General features: G+C 39.9%; 1 protein-coding gene and 1 non-coding gene across 5 annotated transcripts in view; both read right to left on the bottom strand.

The window, feature by feature from the left end:
• Sgms1 (sphingomyelin synthase 1) overlaps window positions 1-25,679 on the bottom strand; it is a 250,449-nt gene that overhangs the window by 37,540 nt on the left and 187,230 nt on the right. For all 4 annotated transcript variants that reach the window (XM_042689212.1, XM_042689214.1, XM_042689211.1 and 1 more), the window contains one exon: window positions 2,364-3,200. In XM_042689212.1, coding sequence (XP_042545146.1) covers window positions 2,364-2,986 — 623 coding nt within the window. In that variant the 5' untranslated portion in view covers window positions 2,987-3,200. The remainder of the gene's footprint in view (window positions 1-2,363; window positions 3,201-25,679) is intronic.
• Window positions 12,249-12,355, bottom strand: LOC122116078. The gene has a single exon (XR_006148888.1). It is a non-coding gene; the product is annotated as a U6 spliceosomal RNA (small nuclear RNA).

Raw genomic sequence — 25,679 nt, 5'->3', positions numbered from 1 at the left:
CTGATACTACAAAAGATTTTAATCTTTGTGAGTGCCAGAGAAAGGAAGCTCATCAATACTGCTGCTCATGTATCATCTCTTTTGCCTACCCCTTTAGAGGCTGCTGAGCCTCTAATCAAGGTGTCTCAAAGGAGACCGGAGAGCAGGGATATGGCCCAGGTCAGGGATGGAGGATGCTTACAACAATAGCCTGTTTCCATTTTCTTTGTCTCTGTTCCACCAGAGCTCAGAGAGAAGACTTATGAAGACTCTTCATTTGAATACATTTGGGACAAAAACACTCTGAAGCTAGTTAAAACTGCATGCAACTTATGGCCTAGCCAACAGCATTAGGATCAATTCATAGTTACATAGGACAACAAAAATCTATACTGAAAGGCCCATATTTTCTCTAAGAAAAACAAGGCTTTTGAGACTAAGGAATTCACCCAAGCTGTCCAATATGATAGGCCAGGGCTGGGCAAGAACTCAGGCTACCTACATCCCAGAACTGTGTTAATTTTTCACCAGACACAAATCAACTGGTTTACTGCTGCTGAACTATTTAAATACATAAATGACTATAATCCTGGCAATAAGCACCAGAAAAATAATGAAATTAGAAGGTATAAAGATAAACAGATTGTGGGGAAATTTCCCTGCTGGGAAAAAGATCAGGGCTAATTTTCAAGAAATTATAGTGTTCTAGTTAGGAGCTCTCTTACAACAAGAATATTTTAAAAAATCACAGTTCTGACAGCGCCTAGGCCCAGAGTTCAAGCCCCACAACCGACAAAAAAAAAAAAAAAAAAAATAACAGTTCTGTGACAATCATGGTATGTCTTTCTGAGAGTTATATTCTGGGGGCAATAAATTATTTATTTGGATGTCGGGACTATGATGAAAAAACAAACTCATATAAACAAAATAACAGACATCAGGAAAAAGTGGGAAGCATAATTTGAGCTGACATGGCCTTCATAAAGGAATAGTACTGGCATTTCACCCTGACTGGGCTTTTAAATGAAAAAAAAAATTGAAAAGCCAAACAGAGTATAAGACAAAAGCAGTGTACAGAGTGTAAAACAAAAGCAGTCCAAATTTGACAGTCCAAAATGACTTCTGAGCATCTCATTACTTCTAAATCCTGTTCTTCTTTGTTTAGGCTCTCAAAATGAAAACACCATAAACAGGTTTTTCACCAAATCAAAAGCAGCCCAACCAACAACTGCATTTCAAATTATGTCAAACCAGCCCCAAACAAACATTTACTTCCTCATGATTTTCTTTATCCAAACTAAGTCTTCCCCTGGCCAGAAAGAAAAAAAGAGAAAAGAAGAAATAAAAGTCAGGCACTGTCTTCATTTCCATTTATAGGTACATAATTTATAAATTTAAAGTCTCTATAAAACGCCACGCCCACGGGGTGGGTGGGGGGAACTGAAGAGAAAGTGCAGCATGAACACTCAGCTCACAATTTGTTTTCTTGACTTAAGATGATCTGTTTAATATTCAACTACAGTATAGGGCATGAAAACACCATTCACCACAGAGAACTTCTTGTTCCTTAAACTGATTCCCAACCTCCATGCAGGAAAAGCCATGAAGATATTCCACTCAGAAGAAAATCAGTACCAATGACAAACACAATTAATTCAAACCAAAGGCAAGTGTTTACCGAAGTTACCCAAGGCCCCAATTAAGTTTAGAATGTAAGGCACGAAAGCCACTCTGAACCTACTGGAAACAAAGTGAAGCTGCCTACTTATCCCAAGAACCTGGACTGGCATAGTCACATAGGCTTTAAGTGCTACACATTCCAAAAGGTGGAAATCCACTAGGTACCTGGGCACTACATCTACCTAAATGAAGTCATAGTCCTAAGGAATCAACTTCCCAACATCCCAAGTCACTGTGGGATAAGCTGTTCTGAATTCCATGTGGAAACAATTAGTAAGGTTTACAGGTCTAACTGCATGGGAAAAGCTACTCAAACATTTACAGTGATTTGACCAACTGCCAACAATTTCCTTAATAAGTTAGTAGCATCAAACAAGACTAGGTAGTTTATCTGTTATTCAATAACCTGCACCCTGAAAATGCCTGAGGCCATTCTTTTGAAGTAAAAATAAATAGCTTCTCATAATCCTATTAACCTGGATTCTATATGAATCTCTGTACAAAACAGGAAATAAACACAATATTTTCTTAATGTTGACAAAGCTTTAGTTAGCTTAACAGGATGTAGTTTAAAAAGGAAAAGGAAAAAAAATAATTCAAGTGTATAGACTCCAATATTAATATATTTGATGCCGAATGATAATCAGATGTCAGGAGTGCAAACTCTGCCTATTGTTGAATTTTGAAGCTTTTACTTTACTTACTTGTATTTTAAAAGCAGCCACTGAATTAACCAGAGTCCTACAAGGATCATGCCGTTAATTTCGCAAATAGAAAAGGCCCACTGCACCCGGTTAAAATGGTCAAAAAATGTGTCCGGTAGTGGAGGCTGCACCTCCTTAGGAGGTACTCGTTCATGGACGACCGAGATCATCACTGTGGTGAGAACAAAACAGGAAAGTGCATAAAGAAAGGCCAGAAAAGTCTTGCCCCACTCCATGGGGTACTGGGAGCGCTCTGGTTCCGGCATGGGGATCTTTATCATCTCTTTCCTATACCCATTTGGCATCCCATTGGGTTTAATCTTGATGCTGAAGCTGCCGTCAGGGGTGGGGACATCTACGCCAATGCTGAGGTGCCCGTTGGCATGGCCATTTTTGTGTGCTTCCATGTGGTGCTCCATTTTCAGGGTCTCTATCATGTCCAAGAGCCGCTGTCCGTTGTCAGAAGAGACTCGGCACAATGGGGGTTTTTTGAAGTCTTCTTGAGTTAGGTTGATCAAATCCTGGCCTGTGAAATGTTCCAGAGGTTCACAGTATTCTGGCATAGCATTCTCCAACAACCAGTCTGCCACCTTCTTGGGTGACCAATAAACCACTTCCTTCATGGTACTGGCCCAGTTTGCTCTCCGTGGTCAGCAGTCACTGTTCCTACACGGCAGGACACTGTCCTTTCTTGGCTGGTTCATGTTGTTAGGCCTCATGAGCAGAGACTTGTTTGGCAAGATGGTGAGGGCAGTTTTTAAACACCTCATGTAGCTGTCCAGGGTTCCTGAGTACCCAAGCATTAATTCACCTCATTTTTCAGCAGGTTTCTTCCTTCTGTGAAAGCAAAAGAAAAAGTCAGGATACTTGAACTTCCAAACCAACTTCTTCAGATACAAGGCCTTATCATATAAAATAAAAGTGGAAAGTCAACTATTGGTAAACTCCATACGTTTTCAAACATGTTCTAGTTTCAGAAACCACTGACTTCCTGGTTCTTCTCTGATGGAGCATGAAACTGGTTTTGAACAATGTGTAAGGTCAGAGGGCATCTGTTCATAGGATATCCAGTAGTGCACTGACTAAGAAGAATGCCATTGGGCTTTGAACATGGTTCAGCACAAACCAGTGGTTCTCTCTACTTAACTATACTTTCTTGTGGTAGCATGAAAGAATATAGTAAATTATTTAACCTATCATTCTATCTGGTGAAGACTATTTTATTTATTTATGTATTGCCAGTCCTGAGGCTTGAATTTAGGGCCCAGGCACTGTCTCTGAACTTCAAGGCTAGCATTCTACCACTTGAGCCACAGTGCCACTTGCAGCTTTTTCTGTTTATGTGGTACTGAGGAACCAAACCCACGACTTCATGAATGCTAGGCAAGCACTCTACCACTAAGCCACATTCCCAGCCCCAAATGTTTGTTTTTATTTATTTACTTGTTTTATTCTTACAAGAGGGTCTTACTATGTAGCCTTGGTTGACCTATAAATTTGCAATTCTCATGCCTCAGCCTCCTGAGTGTTGGAATTATCAGCATACCCGCTGCACCCCGTTGGATTGCTTAAAACGTATGTAATAGATGACATTTAGATATCACAGAAACAAATCACAGAAATGCTAAGTTTCAAAATGTAGCCCAACAATTTTACCAAAATCTCAGTGAATCTCTTTTTCATGAAACATACTCTAGCTCTACAAGCACTGATTTTCAGAGAGGTTTGTTGGACCTATAGGTCTTTAAAAAAATCCTTTTTAAGTTATCTGCCATATCCGACAGCAGCTGTCCACTTGATTTTATGAAAAACTTAAGCTGTGGACTTTAAAAAAATAATGTTATTAACTACAACGTATTTGGTTGGGTGGATCTGGAAGATTAAGAAATGGAAATTACAAGTAACAGGTTGCTAAAGGTGGTTTTGGCGAAAAATAATTTGATAAAATGTTCTATGCATTAAAAAAAGAACTCTAAAGCTAAATAAGTTTAGGAACTGCATACCACAATTTCCCAGATGCACAAGTACATAATAGGAAGTGAAAAGTGTAAGGATATCCTCAGTAAACAAAGTACTTACCAGGATTTCTCAAAATTCACTTTTTAAAAGCTCTCCTACTCCCCACACTTTTCTAACTTTTCTGACTGAACCCCAAGCTGGCTATGGACTGAGAATGGACAACTGGTTCACCCCTGTTAGTAGTTAGAACTTCAAAAGATATTCCAGACCTTGTAAATGACTTGGGTGGTCTCTCTTGTGAGACTCTAATGTGGTATACCTCCCTTACCCCACCCTCCAGGATACAAGTCTGCCTAGCCTTTTCTGGAAGCTTTTGAACCACTGCGGAAAACCTACCACATAGCTCATGTTCTCAGGGCTCAAAAGGTGTTCTATCAATAACTGCGCAATATCCTCAAAAATACTTTGCTGACTTCATACCACGTAGATGAATTATTGGCGGGGCGGGGGGAAGGGGGCGTGGTAGAGGGGGGACAGAAACTCTACTGAAACTTCTCTAAACCAATTTGGATGGTCGGGGAGAATATGATGTTCATTCTCTAGAGAGAAATGTAGAACCAAATTGAATCGCTGCATATAAGCACTGCAAAGAAACTTCAAGTGCATCAAGTACTGCCCAGAATGGTGAGAAGATACACACACCAAATGAGAGATCATGCAGAAAAGGGGATCTTACTAGCACTAGACCCTCAAAACCTCCTCAGCAGAGTAACAGCCAAGAAAATCCTCAACAGACTGAAGGGGCTTACAGAAGCTATAGAACAACTCCTAGTGGAGTATTCAACCAGCTTCTCACCTAAGTTCCTCTTTTTTCCCTTCCTCTCACACGGAAGTCTACCAGGATGGAAAACCATTCAGGACCACAGAGGCCACACCAAGGCCAAGCTGTTATTTCACGTCTCTCTGGGGGAAGAGTAAAGCATCTAATCCCTCTTAAATAATGGTAAACTTTAAGATACATTATATTCGTAAGCTGTTTTGTTGAAAGACAGCTCCTTTGCACAACTACTTAAAGATAATTTCCAAAAAGTTTTAATTTAAAAATCAAGTGGTAGGAAACAATAGAGGGAATCAAAAATGGTCTGCCATGGTTATCACTATTCCCCTTAATAAAGAAATACCTAACTTCCATCACATACTTTCTTTTCTTGTTGTTTTTCTGTCAGTTATGGGGCTTGAACTCTGGGTCTAGGCACTGTTCCTGAGCTCTTTTTGCTCTACACCTCTTTGAGCCCAGCTCCAGTACCAGTTTTCTGTTGGTTAATTGGAGATAAGAGTCTCAAGCATCTTGCCCATGTAATTGTAATCCCTCTGTACAGTATTTTCACAATAATAAAAAAAAAGTCTCAAGCAAAGTCCTTGACCTAGGCTAGTTTTGAACCTGGATTCTCAGATATCAGCCTCCTGAATAGTTAGGATTATAGGCATGAGCCACCAGAACCTGCCTTCATCAGATATTTTCTAATAGCCATGGCAACTCATAAGAGGTAGCAATATAAACTAATGGCTTCTACTCACTATTAACTAAGACAACAAAATTATTCCCTTCTTAACATATCCTTTCTGATTCTCTCTGTTTTAGAATTCCCCATCTACTTCTCAAGTCCAGAGTCTTTGTTGTTGTTGTTGTTTGGTCATGGGGCTTGAACGTTAGGCCTGGACACTGTCCCTCAGCACTTCAGCTCAAGGCTAGTGCTCTACCACTTGAGCCACAGAGCCACTTCCAGTTTTCCGGTGGTTTATTGGAGATAAGAGTTTCACAGACTTTCCTACCCAGGCTGACTTTGAACCGCAATCCTCAGATCTCAGCCTCCTGAATAGCTAGGATTAGAGACATGAGCCACCAGTGCCTGGCTTCCAGAGTCTTTTTTTAAGATCCTTCTCTCCATAGCCTTTCAAGATTACTCCATTCTATAGTCTAGAGTAAACATCCTGCTTCAAAACTTCTAAACAAAAGCAACATGGAGACGCTCAAAGCTTCTAGCTGACCTCATGCAAGATCAAAATTGTTGTACATGTAACAATGACCTCAGACTTTAAAACTACCCATGAATCTATTTTGCCAAACAGCAATACAAATTAATAATCATGTTATTTTACTAGTAACATTTTTGACACGTGTCAAGTTTAGAAAAAGGCCTTCACATTTACTAAAACTTTCCACAGTCTACAGCAATATTTTTTTTGTTTTTTTTGTGTGTGTTTTGTTTCATTTTATATGGGGGCTCATGAGCAATTGAGCTCAAAGCAAGCACTCTACCACTAGAGCCACAGTGCTACTTCCAGCTTTCTGGTGGCCTCGATCCTCAGATCTCAGCCTCCTGAGTAGCTAGGATTACAGGAGTGAGCCACCAGTGCTGGCCAGTGTACACTGTCTTAGTTAGCATTTGAATAATTAATTTAAATACTTATAAAATCTATATCTGAAGAACAAAAATAATGAGTAAAACAACCACTAAGGTTCAACTAAAGGAACTTCATACTTACTTCGATCTGTAAATTCAGGAGCTCCAGAAGGCTACTTTTGGTGCATAAACCATTTAACGGCCTTTTAAATTGCTATTACATATAATGCTCCCAACCCCACAAAGCAACTTCAGTTAGGAAATGCAATATTTTCTTATAGAACAGGTTTATTAACCAAGTATATGCTGACATGGTTTGCTGAGATCTGAGATGAGCTTGCTGTACATACTACTTCTGAGCTACTCTGGCCGTGAGAAGATCCTCATTTAATGACACCTTCTGGTCTCTTCTTCACTGTTTTTTTTTTAAAAAATAATGTTTAATACTTAGGTTTCAAAATATCTGCAATATCTCCCTTCTCAGCAGTGGCTCAATAGCTTTACCCAGTGGGTAACTGCCCTTTATGTCCCTTTCCAAAGTGTAAAAACTACACTGAAATGTAGTAGCCCTCAATGTGTAACAGGGAAAGAGGTGATTTTTTGTTGACAAAATAGGATAAAACAAGAAACCACCTAGGCCAATAATACACCATCCCTCATGGCTCTAGATATCCTCTGATGGTATCAACTCCTAAGGGTCACTAGCAAACTCCCCTTCCCATTCCCATTCATCTGAGTCATTCCATTGCAGTATGTATATAAATATTTATTTACCCCCAAAACTAAAGAAAGACACATTATAGCAGAAAAACCTAAAAGTTCTAAAGTAGGACTAATTGTTATACAACAGACTATTAATCCTCCACTAAAGATTGTATTTCCACATTTACTGACATTTATAGTTTTGTTAATTTATAGTTTTATTAATGAATGTCACTTTTGTAAACACACATGTGTTAAATGTCATGAGACAAAAGTTTAGATGGTATAAACTTCTTAACTGTTACCTCTGGGAAACAAATAGAATTTTCTGATTTCTCTGACAAACACATACTATTTGTGCATGAAAGGAGAAAGTCTTCTTTCAAGTACATTCTATGTTTTTAAACACACAAGCTGCTCTGTTAAACTAAAAATTGATGCTGCCTACAATAGCTTTCTTAAAAATATGAACTGGCTTGTAAGCTTCCTTAAATAACTGGAGCCTCTACCCTCTGTGTATAATTAGGTCTCAAATTTCCCATAGTCCCAAAACATCAGGTCCTGAAAGGAGAGACAAACCAACAAAGAACAAGTTGAAACCAACCCAGGTGCCTGAAGCCATTCCATTTCCTCAGGAAACTTCCAGTGATGGAAACCTATCATTCAGATTTCCTTAGGGCAGGGGGCATGGTGGATTTCCTTCAATATCTACCCAAAGACAACTTGAAAACTCTACCAGTGATCATTATTACAATAAGAAAAACTTCAATAGCTCTACTGACAAGTCATCACTGTAAGTTTTTCCACAGGCTTCCATTCTTAAGAGTCCAATTATCATTCAAAGACTCTGAAGATAATCGATTTCCATTCAAAACAGATCAGCTCTCTCTCTGAAGATCTGTCTGTCTGAAGCCAGCTGGGCTATTTTAATATGTGCCTGTTTAATCTCTAGTGCTTGGACTTGGGTTCACTCTAGGAGCACTTAGGAATGACAGGGCATAACCCATGGTTCCATTCACTCTCACAGGAGCTGATCTCATCTCCACGGAGCAGCCTGAGAAAAGCCCAACACATCCTGTTTCGATCACAACACACTCAATTCCTTTGTGTTCTTCCCATTCTGCTTTTTGTAATGAGATCAAACATATTTCTAATTGACTGCTAGGTTAGCTGGATAGTTGTTTTTTTTTTAAATTGTGTGTACTTCTGAAATGATCACAAAACCAAAGCTCTAAAATAATAATAATAGTAATAATAACAATAATAATTAGGAGAAGAAAAGGATCTTCCCGTGTATCAAAAGAAGAATCATTTTGAAGCTGGCCAGAATGGAAAAGCTCAAAGGTAATACAATGGGCCAGAAGGATACTAGATGTGAACTCTAGAAACTAGAGGTTGGGGTCTTTAAGATTCGAGGCAGAGCAGGGGGCTGACATAGACTGAAGCCATGTCTAGGCAGGGAACTGGGACAAAATCCTTGGATAAAGCAAGAGTAGAAAAATTGGACCCATAAAATCAGTACACAACAGTATGAAACCAAAATTTATACTGCCTCCATAAGACTTCTAACACACAGAATTAATGAAAATATAGAAGAAAAATAAATGCAAAAATAGCTCAATAGACACCTCTCAACAATCAAAGCTTCCGAAGACTCTCATGGAAAATATTATCTATAATGAGGATGGAAACAATTGAGTATTATAAATCAATCAGCACGTGAGGAAACGATTCCCTGGAAATGATGTGGCAGGACTGATGAAGAAGAAGTAACCAAAACGAAGTTCAGCAAACCACAAATTTCAGAAAACAGGACAGGTTTGAAGAGACTATGCAATAAGTATACTAGAGATAAAAGAACTGAAACCAAAATGAAAAACTACAGACTCAATATACATATATACATACTCAATATCTATCCATTTGTGTATTATATAATATGTATCATATATTGTATTATAAAATGTATAATATATTCAATCCTCAATATGTATATGCATAATATATAGTATTCTACATACAATATATAATATTAATATGTATTATATATAAATACAATATGTATGTATTTTTTAAGAAGGCAAGTGACTCCAAAGAAAGTACTGGAAAATCTTAAATCTTCTCCTCAGCTAGTGACCTATTATTGCTAGCTCTAGCTCCGAAGGCAAAGATGAGAGACCAAAAAAGAAAAGAGAGGTCAAAGGAGGAAAAAAAAATCTGCAAAAATATAAAGCATAGGAACAATTTATCCACTTTATATAAAGCATGTAAATATAGGAACAAATTATCAACTTTTTTCAAACCTCAAAGATCTCAGACAATCAGGCATCCATGTCCTTTTTCTCTTTTTCTTTAAACCTTGTGGGGCAAAAGGACAGTCAAAATAATCAGTTTTCAAAAAAGAGGAATCTAAATTAAAGTATTCGTTTATTTTCACTGCCTCCAAAAACTCTGAAATGTTAGTGATGTTATAAAAAAAAAAAAAAAAAAAAAAAAAAGGACAAAAAGGCATACAGGAGAAAAAAGCAAACCGGTCAGAAGTTGGAAAGCAGGTGGACTCTTGGTGATGGGCAAAGCAGACTTCAGAAAACAGCCCTACTTCAGCACTGAAGAAAGTATGAAAACTGTTGGCATCATTAAGGAACATGCTAAACATGGGAAGGTGGACCTGAGATTGCCTAAGATATGATTCTCCAGATTCTCACCCTGCACAACTGAGCAACATAATGAGAGGAACAGTTAAAAATGTACAAATACTTTATGCACATTATAAAACCTGAGGTTTTCTACGTCTGCTCAGATTTCAAGTGTATCTGACACCACCAAAATGCCTTACAATATTTAATGTTCCAGCTTCTGAATTACTTCTCTCCCATATGCTTCTGCTACCCAGAAGGAGGTAGAAATTCTTGGTCAAGTGTGCGATTAATTTAATGCATGGTCACTATTAATAATCTACAAGGTTTTTTTTGGAAGACTGTCTGGGGCAGTCAATCCACATGCCTAACAGATATAATTTTTTTTTAAAAAAAAGCAACTCTTTTAGCTTGGAATTGGAGACTGACAAGTGTTGGGAATTGATCTGATTGCAAGCTGAAGGAAAATAAGACAATGTTTTAACATAACATTTTTAAATTTAAAAATGTATTTGTAGTGAATCAAGTGTTAAACTTACAAATTACTTAGATAACCATAGCTTTTGTATCTTACAGAGAAAAAGCCTAGCAAAGTCTACTTAGAAATTTGGCTCACTGAAGTAAAAAAGGGAAAACTAATTTAAGGAACATGACCCTGGGGACTAACACTATATTTCAAAATTAGCAACAACTTACAGGCCAGATAGGAGAAATCAAGTTCAAGTCTCTCTCAAAATAAATTTCTAATACTTATTCTGATATCTAGAGAGTTCAAACTATTTTCAGATGAAAGAACATTCAAATTGGTAGTACTTCAGCATGCACCCTGTACACAAAAGGATAGTCCATATCCTCACCAGGTCCATTCTTTTCTCCTCCTCCTCCTGAAAGTCAAACAGGATGAAGAATTTCAAGGAAAGCAAGACTAGATCCCTTCTACCTTTACCTCCAAGTTTAATTCAGGTTCATGTTTTCAGGATAGCAATTATGTTAAACTAAATATCCCTCAATTCATCAGCTCTATAGCCACCATTAACTGTAACTTCTTAGTTCTAACTACGATCTTGTAATTCCCCAAACTTCTGTGGCCTGCCTTCACTGAGCTTCTCTGCCAACTTAGCACTAGAATGGAACTTTAACCTCATTTGTGAAGTAAGTTAGTATTTGAGCAGAGGACCAGGTTGTGAAGGGGGCAATACCACGAGGGGGCAGCAGAGTAACAATGAAACTATACCCTCACCGCCTGCACCTTTCCAGAGGCCTGCACTAATGACACAGCTAGGTAGTTGAACCACAAGAAAGACATTCCTGTTTTCTGAGCATCAGCTGACACTTTCTCTACAATATCCAGGTGATTTTAGTGTTCATCTAGTAAGTCTACAATAAGCAACATTGGCTATTTTTAACTATTCCATGTAAAGACTATATATATATATATATATATATTTATCCAACAAGCCTGAAATCTCATGAGGCCATCCAAGAAGTAAAAATGCCTAAATATTAAAGCACAAAGTTCACTGAGAGGCCTAATCTCAAGACCTTTGATAAAAATATTTGTTCTGTTTTATACAAAATTTTAATTAGCTTTATCATCTAGCTTCCATAACTCTTAACTCAATTAAATATTAATATATTTATATATAAATAATAAATATAAAATAATTAGCATTTTAATCAATGATAAAACTAAATTGTAAATAAATTATATAAAGTGACATCAGATGTAAAATGTTAACAATACACATGATAAAATAAATTTAGCCTAGTGCGTATGGTTCGCGTCTGTAATACTAACTACTCAGGAAACAGGAGGATTCTAGCTAGAAGAGAGCAGGGGCAGGAAAGTCCATGAGACTCTTATCACCAATTAACCAGCAAAATGCCAGACTGGAAATGTGGTTCAAGAGGTAAAGAACAAGGCATGAGTAAAAATTCCAGTGAAGCCATGAGTCCAAGCCCTAGTACAAGCACATAACCAAACTTGAAACCGATAAAAAGAGTTGAGCCTTCACAGTGTGCTGTTTTGCAACTGTTTACTTTGTTTTGCTGTTGTTGCAGTACTGGGGTTTCAACTCAGGGCTCTGACTTGCTGGGAAGACACTCCACACTTGAGCCACATATCCAGCTCCCCCATCACCCACTGTTTTTTTCTAGTCATTGTTTTTTGTTTTTGTTTTTTTTTAAATATGGAACGCTTCATGAATTTGCATGTCATCCTTGGTCAGGGGCCATGCTAATCTTCTCTGTATCGTTCCAATTTTAGTATATGTGTTGCCAAAGCAAACACAAACAATGATTTGGGGGGGAGGTCCGGTCCTGGGGCCTTAACTCTGGGCCTGGGCGTTGTCCCTCAGCTCTTCAGCTCAAGGCCAGTGCTCTACCACTTGAGCCACAGCGCCACTTCCGGCTTTTTTTTTCTGCTTATGTGGTGCTGAGGAATCAAACCCAGGGCCTCAGGCATGCAAGGCAAACGCTCTACCACTGAGCCACCTGCCCAGCCCCTCTAGTCATTGTTTAGATAGGTTCTTGCACTTTTTGTCTGGACTGGTCATAGACCACCAAGCCTGGACTGTTGTTGAGATGGGGGTCTTGCTGTTTGCCTGGGCTGGCCTCAAATCCTGATCCTCCTGGATCCTCCCTTCCCAAGTAGTTAGCATTACAAGTTGGAGCCTTCTCATGCATCCCCACATTCTTTACCTCTTAAGAGTCCCTGTGGTATGTCACACTGAAAGAACATTCATATCGAGTTGTATATGTGTTCTCTTAAGTTCACAAGCATTTGCAAAATCTCTAACATTAACAAACACATGACAAATGGATAAATGATAGCTTTAAATACACTAACGAGAAATGTATGGTCAAAGCGCTCCATAAACAAAAAGATAAGCAACAACAGAGGAGCAAATATTTTTTTAATCTGTCATAGATCTCAAATATGAAGAGCTCTTAAAAATGATAGGAAAAAAGATTTTAAATAAACAGAAATGAGAAATGGCACATTGATACACATGCAAAAAGTAAGTCACTAGCATAGATGCTCTGGGTTTGATCCTCAGTACAACCACCAGTTCAACCCAAACACACAACAAAATGTAGAAGGAAGAAAGGTTCAGTCTCACCAATTAAAAACAAAAATGTAAACCATAGCAAGATGTCACATTTTGGCTACTGAGTTTGGAAAAATGAAAAGTTCCAGGTTCTGCTAGGTCTATGTGTGAGGCACACCCTGACCCCTATGCTTCACACCAGCGGCCACCACTCACCATAATCACTACTACACACACCCACTGCTCCTCCACAAACCCCAACCCACTCCCACAATAATGGTCTTCACCCATTCATTAATCACCTCTTAGAAATCCTACCTCTCAATTCTGCTGCATTAAAAGTCCAATATGAGCCCTGGAACACAATGAAGCCACTAGACTCTTCTCAACATCATCTGACTTGTTGAATGCTTTCACAGCCCTGGGCTGTGATTTTCATTACTATATCCCTAGGAGATAGCCCATGTCCAGCACATAATAGGCACTCAACATAAATGTGTTTTATGAATGAAAAATGGAATGCTTGAGAAAGACACACATACTTTTAATTTTCACATATTCCAGTGTGCAGTAGAGTAAATTATCCTCTATAAAACTAACTTCTGCACTCTTTAAAAGAATAAAACCACGAACTATTTAGATTTTTATCAAAAGAAAGTTAATATTTTAAAATACTATTTTAAAATAATATTTCAAAAAGACAGCTAAGATTTTCAGCTCTTAAGACGTACCTTCCTTTAATCACACCATTTCTTCCTTTTAAATTTGTTTTAGTCAGAGAAACAGTATTAAGTCTATCGACTTCTGGTTCAAACCCAATTTCTTAAATATACAAAAGGAACAAAGACAAGCAATTGCTGTATCTAAAAAGAAGGCTCAAGAGGTTTCCTAATTTTCCATTCTTTGCTATCAGCAAGGGAAACATAAAAATTTTTCAGGAAGAATTTATAAGCACGTATATTAATTTATCTGCATAGTCAGGAATTATAAGAAAAGTTTTTTCCACCATATTTACCCAGTCGTCTTCTACCCTCCCCCTTCTCAAAGCTACAAAATCCTCTTTAGCAGTATATCTAATCATATTTTAGGGGTATTATATAGCAAGAAATCCTAAATATAGAACCTTCCAGATGTTTCCCAATAGCTTCAGAAGGTATGAAAATGTCTGCATCCTGCGTAGATGAGTTGTCCATCAGTGTGCAGTAGAAACCGAGATGCTGATAGCAATAATAAGGAAACACGGGCCCACCTGACAACACAGAGTCAAGGATGGCATCTCTCTAATTATCTCTTACCTAATAGTTCTGGGCACTACACAAGAACGGCAGCCATCACGTGCTAAATGGTTCTCTGTGTCCAGTTCACATAGTGTTTGATTGTTCAAAATTCTGCCTGCATTAATCCCTACCCCACTGGGATCTCCCATATCCTGAGATCATGTTGCCATACCAGAGAAAGGGCATGCCTGGCTCACTAAAAGCATTTCAAAATCTTGTCAAATGATCAAAGATGTCAACAGGGAAATCAAATAATTAGCTTGCGCTATTGCCAGTTATTTCGATATAAATAAGAAACAACAAACAAAAAAGAATACAGATTTCACTTGTCAAAGAATAAATGGTAAATCATGATGATCAAAAATGGGGAAATGACTAAGAAAGAAATTATTATATGCTAAACCTGGGAAAGGATTCTTTTGGGAAAGGGAGGTATTATTTAGAACCCAAAGATGACAGTGGCTTTTCCAATTATATCCTGATCAAGTCTTACTCCTGTGACAGAGGAATAACTGTACATACATAATCAGGGTCCCCTGACCTCAAAAAGGCCTGTTTTTATAGATCCTGGTATACAATAGGGAAAGGAAGATCCTATTCATTAAAGGAACCTGGTAATTAGCATTCAGAGAAGAGATTAATCAAAGCGCTCTGGCAGGGCTACAGCCACATCTATTTTGCTAAGAAAACATAACTCAAATTTATCTTCTATTTATAAACCTTAGGAGCTTTTCTCTTTAGTATACAAAAAGCCAGCACTAAGGAGTTAAGGACTGAAAATTGCACATACTTATAAAAGCCAAACATTTATTAAGCACTTACTGTTTATAAAGTATTATACTAGCATTGAGGGAAGAGAAGACACTGTATGAAAGGAAATATACTCACTTACCTGACTTGTACAATGATGATCCGTTTATCACCTTTATAATGACAAAGTAAGTAGTAATAAAAACTCCACTGTTAAGTCCAGTCCCTCCTCTGTGCCTTCTTCCTTTAGCAAACTCCAACCCCATCCTGCCCTTGGCTCTGACAGACCCTTAAGCTGTGTACAGAACACTATCTCTGCCTCCCTCCTCTCACTCCCATGCAATCTTTCAGAGTCAACCCCATCAGCTTTACAACCCGGGTCTGTCTCCCTGATTCCACCCAGAGTCCCCTAACATCACTTCTGTGCTCAAAAGCCTTAGTCTTAGATGTCACTGCAAGAAATAACTGAAGCTCTTTTTCACTAGACCCCACAAAGTCCCAGGCAAGCTGGCTGCAGCTACCAACCTGATCTCCTCTCTTCCTCTTCTAATCCCCACTCATCCAGCTAGCATTACTGCCTACTTGGCGACTCCCACTGGTCATCTCACCAGTTCTCAAATATGCCAGGCACACTCCAACCTGAGGGCCTTTGCACTTGAGGGCTGTTTTTCAGGAATAGTCTTCACAGATACTTCCATAGTTCACCTCTCTGCCTTCTTAAAGTCTTTTCCCAATTATCTTTCATATCAACTGACCTCCATCTTTCCTACTGAACTGCTTCACACAGTTTCCTTAATGTCTGTGTGGCCTGAGGCGGGGAGGAGGAGGCATTTTAGGTACTTGGGCTTGGGATAGGACAAGCCGTGATGGAGGCAGTGCCTGACAGATGTCACAGCCCCAGCTGTGTGGGAGGCTCAAGTAGGAAGTCTGTACGAGCTCCTGAGTTGGAGACCAGTAGGATTCTGTCTTGAAAACAACAACAAATAAACAAAACAAAGCAAAAAAACCAAAGCCACACTGGAAGTATGATTAGGTAATTGTCTGGAGTTTCCAAGAGGAAGTAGGTGGCTATCCTAAAGGAGTAGGAGAGAAGAAGAGGTGGGGCTCAGGGAGAGACTCTAGGCTAAGAGATAACACTGACGGGTGTGCCTGGCACCTGTCAGACCTGAAAGCAAGGATTAGCAAAAAAGTGGATTATGGTTAAAGGTACAGAGAAGAATTTTTAAGAGTCAGCACTGCTGGTAGCAAATCATGGCCTATGATGGCATATTAGTCATGGTAGATTCAAATGTTGAGATGGGCGGGAGGGTATAACCTAGTAGCTGAACAAGGCATGAACTTTGAGAAGAAGGCCAGCTTCACCCCAGGTACAGAAACAAGGGCAAAGCCACCAAAGGGGAAAGGTGGGAGTAATGAGCTGGAGTAAGCTCTGAAGACCCAATGGAAGGGGAGCTTGGTGGTAGTTGCTGGAGTTAGGCCTGCCTCCACCCCGGGCTGAAGTGTCACACTGTCACAACGTGACAGGCAACACAAGCTGGCAGAAGGCAGGCATTAGCTTGCCCAGAACAAATCATCGGCTCCCATGTGGAGGGAGACATTCCTCCACATAGCTCAGAGCAAGAGAGAAGCACAGAACAACCCTGTACCCTGGCACTAGTTTGTCCCACAAAGGTCTGTCTATATTGTTTGTATAGGTTGAGTATCCATTATCCAAAATACTTGGGACTGGGAACATTCCTGACTTTAGATATTTTTCAAGTTGTTTGCATGTAAATAATGAGATATATTGAAGATGAGACCTAAACCTAAACACAAAATTCACCTCTCTCTCTCTCTCTCTCTCTCTCTCTCTCTCTCTCTCTCTCACACACACACACACACACACACACACACAATCTCATAGAGATAAGCTAAAGGTATAATTTCATTTGATATTCTCAATTCACTTATATTTTGGCTGTGACATGTCACAAGAGGCCAGTAGGGAAATTCCCACAGAGGCCTCTTGTCATCCAAGTTTTGGATTTTGGTGCATTTTTTTTTATTTCCTATTTTCAGGTTAGGGGTGGATCAACCGACTTTCCTAGCTAGAAGTCAGAAAGTTTGTCTCTTTCTTTTCTATCTTCCCTTTTATAGGTAGATTATATATTGCCCAGGGGCAGAGCAAGGCCCTGGGTTACAATCTCCAACACTGCAAGTAAATAAGCTTATTTATTTATAAATAAAGGTAAACTTACTGGGATAACTCCAAGAAATGCCAAATCAAGTGTTTCCGCAGTGAAAGCACTTTAACATGCTCAGTAACAATATGCCACAGTGGTGTCTCCCGAGGTGCTGTGCCTGAGGACTGCGCAGTTGAACGGGAAGCCCGGCCAGGCCATCCTCACACACACCTAAGTCCACAAAGGGAAACACGGGTGCACTGTTTTAGAGTGAATCATTGGTGGCTAATTCCTAATATGTGCCTTCCTCTTGTTGCCACGCCTTCAAGAAGGCTTCGGACTTCACCCTTCAGACTACACTAAAAAAAACAAACTACCAATTGTGTTCTTAAGAACACAGGGGCTCTACAGAGAGTGTTTCCATGAAAACAAGGTTCCACATACATATACTAATGTAAGGAACTGGACAATTCCTGCAAATGTCACACTCACCTTCAGAAAGTTCTGGTACATTCTGCTTGGAAGGAAGACATCCTCAACCTGCCTTCTAGACTTTAGGTGTACACTTTTGTGCTGTGGCTGCTCTTTCTTGGCACCCTTTATGAACAGGCTACTTCACGGAGATTTTGGTCTTTGAATTTAACTGCAGTGGGTTCAGATGCAGGGCACCTTAGCAGAGGGTATTAATTTTCTTTGGCCTCTATAACCATTAACAACAAACTGGATAGCTTTGAACAAGAGAAATGTATTCTCTCACTCTGGAGGACAGAAGGTTGAACTAAAGTTGCCAGCAGGCCCACACCTGCGCTGGGTCTGAGGGACCATCCGTGCCCTACCTCTCAACCACCTGGTTGGCATTCCTTCATCATGCTTGGCTTGTGGCCCCATCACTTCACATGATGGAGTCGTGTTTTGGTCTCCACACTGCCATCTCCTCGGCATGTCATCCTGCGGCTCTCAGAAGGACCTGTGACTGTGTATTTAGAGCTTCCCTGGGTATGCCAGCAGAAGCTCTACTTCTCCAAACTCAGGACTATCTTTGGCTTGAACATATTCACTCTTATCCAAGATATCCAAATGCCATAACTTCTATGGTCTCGCTTCTACACTGGATTTTTCTTGGGCTATCATTTCAAGATCAATATGTCTTTATCCTTTTTTTTTGTCCTAGAACTAGAACTTGAACTCAGAGCCTGGGAGCTGTTCCTGAGCTTTTTTGCTTGAGGCTAGTGGTCTACCACTTGAGTTTGGAAGGAAGTTCATTGGAGATAAAAGTCTCACAATCTTTACTGCTTAGGCTGGCTTTGAAATGTGATCCTCAGTCTCAGCCTCAAGATAGCCAGGATTACTAGCCACAAACATCTGGCCAGTAAAACCATAAATCTGGGCCTAGCTACTCAGGAGGCTGAGATCTGAGAATCACAGTTCAAAGCCAACCTGGGCAGGAAAGTCCTTGAGACTCTTATCTCCAATAAACCACTCAGAAAACCAGAAGTGGCAGAGCACTGGCCCTGAGCTGAAGAGCTCAGGGACAGCACCCAGGCCCAGAGTTCAAGCCCCACAACCAACAAAAAAACAAACCCATAAATCTGTATTTCTTCATTGCAGCTTTTACACTAGTTTATTTCCAGGAAAAGCTTTTCATATGTCATTAGTGGAATTATTTCCCTCTTTTTTCTATGGATTCCTCTCCATATTCCTCTGTAGAGCAAAACAATATTTTGAAGTATCCACTAAGAAAACCATGGTCTTCCTTGCAAACATACAGATCATAAAAAGAAAGATAGGGGGACACAAATTAATCAGAAAGTCTGATAGGTGGCAGGTCATTCACAACCACAGATAATAATAAGAATCTGAGATGCTAACAATAACCAGATGCATATTCATGTATTAATAAGAAACTTTTATTCAAAAGTCCTCTGTAACTCCATATAACTTTCAGCAAATTAAGATAGCACTTAGCCCAGCAAAGGCCCTTAATAATTAGCATTCAACGACTGAGTGGACTCAGTCATTAGGAGTATCTACTGAGTACTTCCTCTTAATGACTCATTAAGTTTCCATGTATGGCTCTTTTCCAACTATAACAAATATGGAACCAGGAATGACAGGCTAGCAACTTGAACTTATACCTTATTATTCCAGAGTTATTAAGGAAGAGTTTTGTTTCTAAAACACATACTGCATTGAGCACATAATTGTTGGATATGTATCTGACAATAAGCAATGCATGAGTTAAGTGAAGAAAATTATGCAAAAGGGAGGATACCTGGAATAAGATGTGCCATTGTGTGAAATAGTAGATAATATATGTTCGCTTTAAATGAAAGCAGAAATCAGTTGGGACTGCTGTTATAAACCATTACATAAGACAGATACTGTGACATTACATAGCAAACTATCTCCCCCTACCATGTGTGAGTGTAACCCAGGACATTAAACAACCTGGTAGGTTAAATCTGGGCTACAACATCATGACAGAGAGACAGAGAGACAGAGAGAGTGTATGTGTGTGTGTGAGAGAGTGTGTGTGTGTGTGTGTGTGTGTGTTACTGGGGTTTGAAAGCAGAGCTTTGAGTTTACTAGTCAGGGATAGAGTTGAAGCCATACTTTCAGATATTTTGTTCTATTTTGGGGGGTTAAGTTATGACATTTTTCTGGGCCTGCTTGGACTACAATCCAATTTATACTTCTGACTGTAGCTAAGATGATAGGCATGCACAACTGCACTCAGCTTTTTTTTTTGGTCCGGTCATGGGGCCTGAACTCTGGGCCTGGGCGCTGTCCCTCAGCTCTTCAGCTCAAGGCTAGCGCTCTACCACGTGAGCCACAGCGCCACTTCCGGCTTTTTTCTTTTTGCTTATGTGGTGCTGAGGAATCAAACCCAGGGCCTCAGGCATGCGAGGCAAGCGCTCTACCACTGAGCCACCTTCCCAGCCCCTGCACTCAGCTTTTTCTCTTAAGATATGGTCTCAGAAACTTTTGCTTGATCTGGCCTCAAACTGTGGTCCCCAAATCTCCACCTCCTAAGTAGCTAGATATTGGGTACATTTATCATAAAGATGCTATACAGAGGGGTTAGTTACATAAGTTAATGAGTACATTTCTTGTTGAGCATTGTTACCCCCTCCTTTGTTTTTCTCCTACCATCCCTTCCCTCCCTCACCTTCCCCCACTCCTCCCCTCCTAAGTTGTAAAGTTCATTTCCAACATAGTGTCTTGTGACACTATGTTGCAATGGGTCATCCTGTGTCCTTGTTTCAGCATTTTGTTATTCCCCTTCCCTCCTCAAGTTAGATAAATGTATATACAAGATACAGGGTAGCAAAATCCAGTACAGTGACAACAGAGGATAAACCATAGTGGGGAGAACATACAAAAGTAACAAAAGAAAATCACATACTACATTAAAAACAACAACAGCAAAGAAAACTCTCTTGTGTCCATATCTTGGGGTTCACTTCGCTTAGCATCATCTTATATGGTCATATGTTCATAGCTTTTGAGCTTTTTTACTCATCTGATAAGATTATCCTAGATGTATACTAACTATTGCAAATAAGGGAAACCATGGGATCTGTATTTCTTTGGGTCTGGCTTACTTCACTTAATATGATTTTTTCCAAGTCTTTCCATTTCCTAACAAATGGGGCAATGTCCTTCTTCTGATGGAAGCATAGACTAGAACGGCTATAATCAAGAAATCTAATAACAACAAAGCTGGAGGGGATGTGGCCAAAAGGGAACCCTTGGCACTGTTTGTGGGAGTGTAAACTTGTTCAAACACTCTGGAAAGCAGTATGGAAGTTCCTGAAAAGACTACACATAGAGCTCCCCTATGACCCAGTAATCCCACTTCTGGGCATATAACCAAATGATCACCAACAAGACCAAACTAAAGCTACCAGCACAACTATGTTATCACAGCATTATTCACCATAGCTAGGATACAGAAACAACCCAGATACCCCTCAGTAGATGAATGGATCAAGAAAATGTGATACATACACACACACACACACACACACACACACACACACACACACACACACACACACACACACACACACTAGAATGCTTATAGAAAATATTAAAGTCAACATATTTGCTCAAATAATTGTTCATGGCAAGCTATTTATATGACAAAGTTCCCAATGTGGAACTTTGGTTCCTTCACTGTGGTTTGGTTAAGTGTGGTAACTCTTCACCAGAACACTGTGCAGTCACTTCAAAGAATGAAGTGTTATTTGTACAGAGCCACAGGCCTGCGATACAGAACTATACTATCGATTCCATTTAAAAAACTTATTTATCTATCAAAGATATGAAGACATACATTCATATGTACATGCACATATGCCTATGTAAATAAACCAGAATACAAACACACCAACCTAGGCTATGGAAGAACACGGACAGAGAACTAAAAAGTACAAGAAATGACTTTTGTTTATACATTAAGGTCATATGTCATGTGTTCTTCCAAAACTAAAAATTAAGAGTGCAAGAGGAGCAGAGGAAAAAGCGGGAGAAGATGACCTTCACAGTAGACTTATGACTTCGAATTCAGAATGCACAGCCAGTCTACTTGGGATTGCGGCTCCTCTCCTCTTTGGAAAACTACCTTGCTGGGAACCTGCCCACTGGCTTCAAGGAGAGTCCTGAGTTGCCCAACAGGAAAGCACACAGTAAGGTGGTAGGACCTGGTGAGCAGGTAAGCTCCTGGGCTCCTCCCTCAAACCCTGCAGGCACGGTGGTTCCCAGTCCTAGGGTTGAGCTCATTCTCCCCTCCCCAGCCTGCAGCCCTGAAACTTGTCTAAGTGACTGAGTACGCCTGAAAAAGCCTCATCCTACAAAGACCTTCTTATATTGGCTTGCTGCCAATACAGCCCTTTTTCTTTCTAACCCAGAATCTGAACTGAAAAAAAAGAGATAGGCCTTCTAGAATACAAATATTTTTTTTTCTCCTTTATAATGTTACAAAAGCAGCAAAGACATCAGCATCCGAAGGGCCCCTAGTTCTGGATCACGTGTCCCAAACCCCAGACTAGAAAGACACCTGGAGTTCTCTGTAGTCTGAGCTCCTCCAATCAGCAAAGAAGCCTTCCTGCTTCCTCCTGATGCCAGAAGCAGGGGTGAATGTGAGATGCTGGAAGCTGGGCACAGTGGCTCAAGCCTATAATCCTAGCCATCTGGGAGGCAGAAATCAAGAAGTGAAGCTCAAGGCCAGTCCTGCCAAAAGGAGTGGGGGTAGGGGGAAAAGAGACCCTATCTGAAAAATAACTAAATCAAAAAGGGCTGACTGAGGCAGGGCTCCAGTTGGTAGAGCGCTTGCCTAGTAAATAGTACCGAAGGAATAAACAGAACTGGTTCCAAGCCCAATGCCAGTGGCTCACGCCTGTAATCCTAGCTACTCAGGAGGGTGAGATCTGAGGATTGTGGTTCAAAGCCAGCCTGGGCAGGAAAAATCTGTGAAACTCTAATCTCCAATAAACCACCAGAAAACCGGAAGTGGAGCTGTAGCTCAAGTGGTAGAGCACTAGCCTTGAGCTGAAGAGTTGAGGGATAACACCCAGGCCCAGAGTTCAAGCCCCACGACCAACAACAACAAAAAAAACGGGGTTCCTAAATACTATTCACTTTATTCATTTCCATCCCAAGATGCTCTGTGCCACCAATACTCCTCCTTAGAACTCTTTCCATTAAATTGTGTGCTTTGTAACACTAAACTTTGTTCAAGACAACAATATCTGTGAAAACAGATGTTGAAACACCTCAGTCTATGAGACGGTGTCTGAAAACCGTGTTTGAAGACACTACTCTGAGGAAATGCTCTGAAGTGGGGCATCGGAACTTTTGATTATTTGTGGTGCCAGTACTGGGGTTTGACCTCAGGACCTGGGCACTGACCCTGAGCTTTCTCATAGTTCTACTTCCAGTTTTTTGCTCACTAAATGAAGAGTCTCACGGACACTGCTGCCTGGGCTGGTCCTGAACCTCAATCCTCAGAGCTCAGCCTCCTGAGTAGTTAGTATTAGAACGGGTGGCAGTCACCGTCACCTTGCTGAGAGTCCTGTTTTGTTTCATCTATCCCTATTTTCTGTTTACTCCATTTCAAACTGGCTGTGCCCTTAGGACTCTATTTTTGTTCAGAATCCAAATGTTTAAGGACAATTTCAGATGGAGGGGATATATAAGCTCTACAGCTGGATAGAGGTGATAGTTGTATAATAATGTCAATATAAATACCACAAAACTGTACACTTAAGAATGGTTGAAGTGAGTCAAGTGCTAGTGGCTCACGCCAGTAATCTAAGCTATACTGAAGACAGAGATCCAGAACACTATGGATCAAAGCCATCCAAGCCAGAAAGTCTCCTGAGAGTCTCTCTTATTTAACCTGCAAAAATCTAGGCTAGAGGGCAAGGCTCAAGTGGCAGAGAACCAGTCAGATGTGTGAGGGTATGATTTCAAACTCCAGGACTAGCAAAAAAAAAAAAAAAAAAAGGGAGGGTTCAAATAGTAAAAACTTTTAAGTATTTTCTTACAGTAAGAAAATTATTTGTTTTGTTTGAACTCTGTTCAGCAGATGAGTTGAGCAGAAAGAGAAGTCACCACACGTGGGTTGGGGCAGGTTCCGAGGTGGCCCCACAGTCTGAGGGGCATGTGCTTTATTTATTCTGGGACTTTCTCTACCTTCCACCTTTCAGAGGTTTGTACCAGGGCAGTTTGGGCAAGAATGGAACTGTAGCAGTGTCCTGATGATGGTAACATCCCTGGACTGCAAGGTCTGACAGGGAAAGAAGAAGATGGTGCTGGCCAGTTCTCTCTCTCTAGCCACAAAATGCAAGGCAGGATGGCAAGGCTAGCTTTTACTTCTTTTTCAAAAATTGTCTCCAGTGTATAACTAAAGTACAAACTACTAGATGAAATTACAGCTGTATATAGATACTAACATAAATTTCATATACTTTACAGAAGCCTAACTTTAGAGATAAAGAATTGGGTTTTTTTTAACTGACTTTTGTTTGTATGATACTGAGCACTGAACCTTGGATATGTTAGGTAAACTTTCCAGTATTAATCTATACCCTCAACCTTATTCTATTATAGTCATTTATGTGGTTTGCACACGTGCGCGCGCGCGCGTGCGTGCGTGCGTGCGTGCGTGCGTGTGTGTGTGTGTGTGTGTGTGTGGTGCTGAACCAGGTTTGAACCAGGGCTTTGTGTCTGAGCCATACCCCCAGTGAGTCCTTATTGCTGTGACTGATTTTTCAAATAGGGTCTCTTGCTTTTGCCCTGAGGCACTATTACGTCCACTGGCCAAGTAGCTGAGAGGGCAAGTGTGTATTACCATGTCAGATCCTCCATTCTCATTCTTGCAATTCTGCCTCAATCTCCAGTGGCTGTGATCAGGCTTTTACCATCACATATACACACACACCACCACCACCACCATCACCACCACCATTTATTTGACCAACATCTGACCTGTAGGCTTCAGTTGGCATCAAAGACTCCCGGGAGGGAGTGGGGGGAAGACCACTTGATCACTTGTAAAATAGGAAATTAATCATATGAATCAGAACCTTACAAGTAATTCTGTGTAACTCAACTTACCTTGCTGGAAAATGCTCAATAACATGGAAAAGTGCATGCAATATCTAGTATTACTACTTTTGAGCAAGTTTATGTTTAGTAAATGTACAGCTTAACTGTGTGTTTGTAAAATTAAGTATATCATAGCTATATATGCACAAGAAGTAAGAATTTATGCTATGTATCAAACTGATTAAAATATTACCCTGGTGACTTCATTCTGATATATTTGCATAGTTCAATACTTATTATAATGAATATATCACTTTTTATAATGTTATGAGCACAAGGAAATGTTTAAGGATGGATGCCCTGCGCAAACATACATACACACACCATTTCTCTATTCTACTAAAAAGCAAACAAACAAACAAACAACCCTGTCATACCCACAGCCATCCTCTATTAGAAATAGCAACTAAGAGGACAGACCTGGGAGCATACAGGCTAAATTTAGCAGATGTATCAACATTGAAAAGCAGTCCCTAAAATAGTTACAGTCATTTGAAGTGAAACTCCATAGGCCTATCACTCTGGGCTTCAATTATGAGCATCTAGTTTTATCCAATGGTCACAGAAACCACATATTATTAAAAATAACAGCACTGCAGAAAGCTCTCTGATGTAATCTCTAGGCAAACAGCACAATGTTTTCTGTATTTCTAGTGAAACACTACATACTGTTTCATATGGACAAAGGTTAAAGTCTTTAGAAGTGAGTGATTAACTTCAGGGATCATAATATATTTAAAATAGATTTTGGAGCAGAAAGT

Source organism: Dipodomys spectabilis, unplaced genomic scaffold (genome assembly GCF_019054845.1).
Source record: "Dipodomys spectabilis isolate Male_0828 unplaced genomic scaffold, ASM1905484v1 ptg000125l, whole genome shotgun sequence".
Lineage (NCBI taxonomy): Eukaryota > Metazoa > Chordata > Mammalia > Rodentia > Heteromyidae > Dipodomys > Dipodomys spectabilis.
Note: the sequence above shows the minus strand (reverse complement) of the source record. Positions and strands in the feature narration are given on the sequence as shown.